We start from the raw sequence: 7,306 nt of genomic DNA on the forward strand, positions 1-7,306 counted from the left end.
ATAACAAAATCGTATTTATGCATTGTCAGGCCGACAAATCCTAAAGTAGTCTTCAGATGTGGTTACATGCATATTATTAATATTATCCATTAATGTGTATGCTTTGATAGATCCAGGATCTACCTTGTCATATATTACTCCATTTGTTGCTAGTAAATGTGGTAAAGAGCCTGAATTATTACGACAACCGTTTGAGGTGTCCACGCTCGTGGTAAAAATAAGGGGAAGTATCCCCTTTCAAAAGAAGCAAGTGTTTGGGTTATCTGAAGATAACTTTGCTGATGTGAATGAATTGGAAATTATGGAGTTTGATTTAATTATGGGAATGGATTAGCTGGCCTATTGTTATGCTACAGTGGATTGTCGAAAGAAATTTGTTCGTTTTAACATTCCGGGAGAGCCCGTTATCGAATGGAAGGGCGATGTCCCAGCGTCAAAATGGAAGTTTATGTCTTACAATAAGGCTCCAAAGATGATCACAAAAGGATGGTTTTACCATTTTGTGCAAGTGCAAGATGCAATGGCGAAGCCTCCCACCCTTCAGTCGATTTCTGTTGTTAGAGAATTTCCCGGTGTGTTCCTTGATGTGCTCGCGGGTATCCCACCCGAGAGAGAGAGAATTGAGTTTGCCAGTGACATGCCACCCGATACACAACCGATATCTATTCCTCCATATAGGATGGCTCTAGTCGAGTTGAAGGAATTGAAAGTTCAATTGAAGGATCTTTTAGATAAGGGCTTCATTCGACCTAGTACTTCCCCGTGTGGAGTCCCAGTGCTATTTGTTTCATTGAGGATGTGTATTGATTATCGACAACTGAATAAGGTGACCATTAAGAATAATTACCAGCTCCCAGGGATCGACGGTTTGTTTTATAATTGTAAGGCGCTTGGTGTTTTTTGAAGATCGGTCTCAGATACGGATACCACCAGTTGAGGATCAAGGAAGAAGATATTCGAAAGACAACTTTTCGGACAAGATATGGCCCATTATGGATTTCTCATTATGTGCTTTGGCTTGAACAACATGCCAATAGATTTTACGGATTTGATGAATCGAGTATTCAGGCCAACAACATCCCAAAGGATTACGATGTTGATATCCTATACCACCTCGGGAAGGTAAACGTTGTGGCCGATGCATTAAGTCGGAAATCTATGGGCAATTTACGACACATGGAAAAGCATAAATTGGAGATGGCCAAGGACTTGTACCAGTTAGCCAACTTATACGTACAATTGATCATTACTGGTAGCAGAGGAGTCGTAGTCCAAAATGCTATCGAATGCCCATTAGTAGTTGGAGTGAAGGAACAAGAATTTGAAGATCCAACTTTGGTGAAAATAAGAAAAAGCATTCCCTCTCAAAAGAAGCAAGCGTTCGGGTTATCAGAGAATGGAGTCCTCACACACAAGGACCATTTATGTGTACCCGATGTCGGGGGACTCCGATAGAATATCATGGAAGAGATTCATCGATCCCGGTATTTTGTTCATCAGGGGTCAACCAAGATGTATCATGATCTTCAACAACTATACTGGTGGAACAGCATAAAGAGGGATGTTGTTGAATACATCGCTCGATGTCCCAATTGTCAACAAGTTAAGTTTGAATATTAGAAACTAGGAGGATTGTTGAAAAATATGGAAATTCTAACCTGGAAATGGGATATGATCAATATGGATTTTGTTACCGGATTACCACGATCACGCTGAAGGTTCGATTCTATATGGGTTATTGCGGATCGACTAACCATGTCAGCTCACTTTCTACCAGTTAAGACCACATTCTCGGCTGAAGATTATGCTAAGTTATATATTAAGAAAATTATTTGACTTCATGGGGTTCCGATTTCTATCATATTGAATAGAGGTGCCCAGTTTACTGTTAAATTTTGGAGGTCATTTCAAAAAGGATTGGGTACAAGGTTGAACCATAGCACAACTTTTCATCCCCAAACAGGCGGCTTGGCTGAACGCACTATTCAAACACTTGAAGATATGTTACGAGCCTGTGTTTTAGAATTCAAGGGAAATTGGGAGGATCATCTACCATTCATCGAATTTGCATACAACAATAGCTACCATGCAAGTATTCAAATGACACCATGTGAGGCCTTAATGGACTGAAATGCAGATCCCCTATCGGCTGGTTCGAAGTTGGTGAAACAAAGTTGTTAGATCCTCAATTGGTACTGCAGGCCGTAGAAAATGTGAAAATAATTCAAAGTTGACTGTTGGCCACCCAAAGTCCTGCTTAGATAACCAGTGATTAGACTTGGCTTCGCGATAGGAGATTGAGTATTCCTAAAGGTGTCACCCATGAAAGGTGTAATGAGATTTTTGGAAAAAGAGGCAAACTCAGTCCCCGGTATATCGGACCATGTCAAATAATTTAGAAAGTCGACCAAGGGGCTTATAAGCTTAAACTACCCGCGGAATTGGATTCAGTGCATCCGGTATTCCATGCCCATGCTTCGGAAGTACTTTAGCGATCCATCTCGCATTACCCCTATTGTAGACGTCCAAGTCACGAAGGATCTATCGTACGAAGAAATTCGGTGTCCATCTTAGATCGTCAAGTTCGTAAGCTGCGAACTAAAGAGGTAGCTTCAGTTAAAGTACTGCGGAGGAACAATGGTAAAGAAGAAATGACCTGGGAAGCGGAAGAGGATATGAAATCAGAGTACCCCCATATATTCAACACTGCGGGCAGAACAATGGAACTACTACGTCAGGCTCCACTCCAAATGACTACAAAGGTTTGCAAGGAGTGACTATGAATCAACATTCAAGGATGAATGTTTCGAGGGGAGGGGGGTGATGTTACACCCCACATACGAAGGTTTGCAGTGAGGCCCTTTCTCTTTCATTCTTGGAGTATCAAGCACCATAACTCACCCAAAAATACTCTCATATCTCATTTTGAAGTTTCTAAGTAGATTAAACTGAATTAGAAGGCGAGTCTAGTATGATTTAGCATGAAAAAGCTTTGAAGAATCATTGTAACATCTATTATCAGGTTTTATTGATTCTAGAGACTCGTCAGAGGCGGGGGTTAACCATCCTAGAAGTATAGCTAATTCTTCAACAGGATATGTAAGGAAACTTTCTTTCTTGACATGAGTTAGTGTAAGTCTAACCTTCCTTCTAAATGATTCATGCACAGTAAGGTTTGCTAGTTCTAAGAACCTCTCAATGACATTGTTATGTCCTTGTACATTCTTGCTGGTAGCATTTCTTTCAAAGTCTAAAATGTTCCCAGTTGGTATCCTAAGGTCAGGGTGCATGATTAATTCTGAGTTCCAACTTATTGTCCCTTGAAATTGACATTGCATTGCACTTATGTATATGTATCTATTTTACTTTACCGAGCCGCACTATAGTCGGCCGGGTATGGTACCTATGGTGCAACCAATGATCAGTTTGGTATGATAAAACGTGATATGAGATGCAACTGAGCCCTTGTGTGGCTGGGTACGATAGTGTATACTGTGAGATTATCGAGCCCTTGTGCGGCCAGGTACCACTGAGTCCTTTATGAGGCCCGGTACAGAGTGATGGTATATGAATTATTACTGAGTCCTTCTGAGACTGGGTACGCCCAGTTCTGTGGGATCGGGTATGACCGAGATCTCCTAAGGTCGGGTATGGCAGAGTCCTCTATGAGGTCGAGTATGGAATGATGTAATTGAAGTATGCCCTAAAGTTTGGCTGAATATTTGTATATATGAACATTATAATTAATGCATGGCCATAGTGAGTGGCCTGGCTTTGCCGAAGCTTTCATACATTCATGATTCATGGTTAATAGTTCCCAAAGATTATGCCCCCGTGGCTTGTTTTCGGTATTTAGGTTGAAATCACGTACTCATATCCCTTTATGTTATGACTTTGGTTTACATGCTTTCTTAGACTTACATACTCAGTACATTATTCGTACTGACGCCCTTTTCTTGGGGTGTTGTATTCATGCCCACAGTCACAGATAGACCTGGTGACGTCCCCTCCCCAATAGGGCGTTGTTCCAGCTGATTAATCATTTCACTCCATTCCTTTGGAGTAGCTGTTCAAAGTCAATAGGTACTGAAGCATATGTTCTAAACCTTTTTTAGGTGCGGTGGGGCCTGGTCTCAACCAAGTTGTGTATATGTATGTTCTTTTGGCACCCTTAGAGGCTCGCAGACTAGAGTTTGGTTGTATGTAAAATGGTGGATTATGACTCTGTTACAATATGAATATGTATAAAATGTCAATCTTTCCTTTCAAAAATAAGTTACAGATATTTTAGATTTCCACTAGGGGGTCTTGTTGGCCCAGGCTTTATGATTAAGGAAAGACAGGATGGACGTCGGTTCGCACGGGCCTTCGGGGGTCGTGTGCCGGTCTCACCTTCAAGGTTAGGGTGTGACATATAAAAACTTAAAAATTAAATAGAAACTGAGAAATATCTTAACACAGTAAAATAGAGATACAGCAGTCATCATCCCAATACCCGATAATACTGTGTCATAAGCTCTACATGGAATACATAAGAAGTCTCAAAAATACATTATTGTTCGAGCTACATAAACAGTAGAAAATAAATTAAGAGGGTGACTCTTAAGCTTGCGAATTGAACAACAGGGATACCTTGAAGTCTCCAAAAGCTCTGGCTCAACTCTCTAACGATCAGCTCAATCCGAAGTACCTGGATCAACATAATGAATGTTCAAAAGCGTAGTATGAGCACACGGCAGTCGCTACCCAATATGTATCAAGACTAATCTCGGTGGAGTAGTAACGAGGTTCAAGTCATTACACCCACAAGTCAATAACTTGAGCAAAATATCAACAGAAAACTGACAACGGAAGGCATAACATGACAATTATCAATAACTTCAAAGAACGTGTCACAACAACTCAACGTAGAATAATCCATTTTTACCAACAAAAATCAATGGGAATGGGGCATGTGATAATGTATAAAATTCAACCAACAACTCATAAAGCACAAGACGAAAACATATAAGACACACGTTCGTGATAAAAATATCAACCCCCGGTTCCAACACATGAACAATAACAAAGGAACATAATGATATATCTCATAACATCCTCAACAAAGCCACCCTTATTTCGCCATATGCACACTCAATGGAATGCCTCCCTTATGTCGCCTCATGCATATAAATAGCCACACTTATCTCGCCACATGCACATCACAATAAAATGCCTACCTTATATTGCCTCATTCACATCTCACCACCCTTATACTCCACACAACAACAATCAACCTGCACAACATATTCACATGTGCCACAATATCATAAAACAAGAATACCCTATGTCACATCAAGATATATCCCATGACTCAACAACAATGTCCACAAGAATCATAACAATAACATAAGAGAAGTATTCAACAACAAAGCATATTTCATATAACAAACAACACCAATTTCAAGGCATATTAACATCCTAAGGTCTTATCCGGTCATGTACCATACATACACCTGTGTATACACTCTTCACCTTGAATACACATCGTTCCACATAACACAGATATGCAAATTGACCAAATCCTAAGAGGTAATTTTTCACACAATGTTAGGCAAGATACTTACATCAAATAGCCCCAATCAATACTCTAAAAATATTTTTCCTTAAAAATTTACCTCCGCTCAGCTCAAATCTAGCCAAAAATGACTTAATAGTATCAAACAATACAAAAGAAATCAATTTCGATCAATAAAGTTGAATTCTTTACCAATTTCTAAAAAGTCAATAAAAAGCCAACACTGGGCCCGCCATAAACCCGAGTCAAGGGGTAGATCTCAAATCTCAAATTTTTATTTTTAAAAAAGTTCTGTCAAAAACCTCAAGTTTCATTCATGGATTATCAATTAAATGCTAAATCAAAGTCGAGATTAATGAAAAAATCAAATCCGAGTCAAAAACACTTATCGAATCCATGTAGGTAAAAATTACCTCAATAATCGCCTCAAACCGAGCACCCAATCCCAAAATATAAAATAATGAGGTTCACAAATGTGAAGTCTACCACTCCCAACACACATTTGTAATTGCGACATGTCCATCACAAATGCGGCTACCACAAAACACTCCGAAACATGTCTAAAACTCACCCGAGCCCCTGGGCCTCCACACCAAACATCCACACAAGTCTAGAGATATCATACGAACTCACTCATGAGCTCAAAATACCAAAAGAACATCCGGAACCATGAATCAAACACCAAAACGCATAGGAATCACAATGAAACTCAAGAACTTCTAAAATCACAACAAAGCATCTGATTCCTATTAAACCAACCCGGAATAACTCTAAACTTTGCACACAAGTTTCAAATGATAAAATAGACCTGTTCGAAGTATCAAAACCAATATCTGTTCCCGATCGCTACAAAATCAATCAATCGTCCAATTTAGGAATTTTCTAACCCTTCAAATTGCCAACTTCCGGTAAAAAGAGCCAATTCATCTTAGGAACCTCCGAATTCAATTCCGGGCATGCGCCTAAGTCCAAAATCACCGTACGAACCTATTAGGACCATTAAAATACCGTTCCGGGATCACTTTTACAAAACTCAAATCTCGGTCTACTCTTCTAACCTAAGTTTTCAAGCTAAAAATCAAGCGTTCCAAATCAACCCAAAACCTTCCCGAAAAAAACCAATCATCCCCACAAGTCAAATAGCCACAAATACATATACGGGGATCTTCAAAATGGGAAACGGGCTCAAATACACAAAATAAATTATCGGAACATTACACCATCATACCCAAATAAAACGACAATAGTCTAGACATAATCTCTAGCATGCATAATAATGCTCAAGTAGTCATATAAACAAGTAAAGTATGTCACAAGTAGAACATGTATCAAAGTAAGGTATAGAGAAGTCTAAGATCAACCCAAACATGGTTCAACCTTGGTATCACGTATTTACGTTTATCACCTTGCACATACATAACCCCCGAATATGTAGCATGTAGCACATAAGTCTACTTTAAAAAATAATTCCTCAAGTCGAGGTTAAGAAAGATACTTAGCTTATTTCCGGCTAGCTTTATTCTTCAAAATCCGCCTTTTCTAGATCCAAATCCCGATCTAGCTCAAAGAATTCTCAAACGAGACAAATAAAGCTATAAAAATTAATTTCAAATGATAAAGCTTCAATGTTCAATAAATCTTAAAAGTCAATGAAAAGTTAACCCATGGACAAAATTCGAATCTAAGGTCAAATCATGATGACCCATAACCTCCTGATTCCAAATATATAATTTAATTTCCAAATTCGAG

At 39.2% G+C, this 7,306-nt stretch overlaps 1 protein-coding gene across 1 annotated transcript; it reads left to right on the top strand.

Annotated features, from left to right (window-relative positions):
• The first annotated feature begins 520 nt into the window (after nucleotides 1-520).
• LOC142169635 (uncharacterized) lies at nucleotides 521-1,455 on the top strand. Its single transcript, XM_075231525.1, has 2 exons — nucleotides 521-826; nucleotides 907-1,455. The coding sequence occupies exons 1-2, from the start codon at nucleotides 521-523 to the stop codon at nucleotides 1,453-1,455; spliced, it is 855 nt and encodes a 284-aa protein (XP_075087626.1).
• Nucleotides 1,456-7,306: the final 5,851 nt, after the last annotated feature.

The sequence above is a fragment of the Nicotiana tabacum genome, chromosome 15 (genome assembly GCF_000715075.1).
Source record: "Nicotiana tabacum cultivar K326 chromosome 15, ASM71507v2, whole genome shotgun sequence".
Lineage (NCBI taxonomy): Eukaryota > Viridiplantae > Streptophyta > Magnoliopsida > Solanales > Solanaceae > Nicotiana > Nicotiana tabacum.

Coding starts and splice junctions, on each gene's coding strand:
- LOC142169635 (XM_075231525.1), top strand. CDS start 521: ATGGCGAAGCCTCCCACCCTTCAGTCGATTTCTGTTGTTAGAGAATTT. Junction 827..906: donor ATTATCGACAACTGAATAAG/GTGACCATTAAG, acceptor TGTTTTTTGAAG/ATCGGTCTCAGATACGGATA.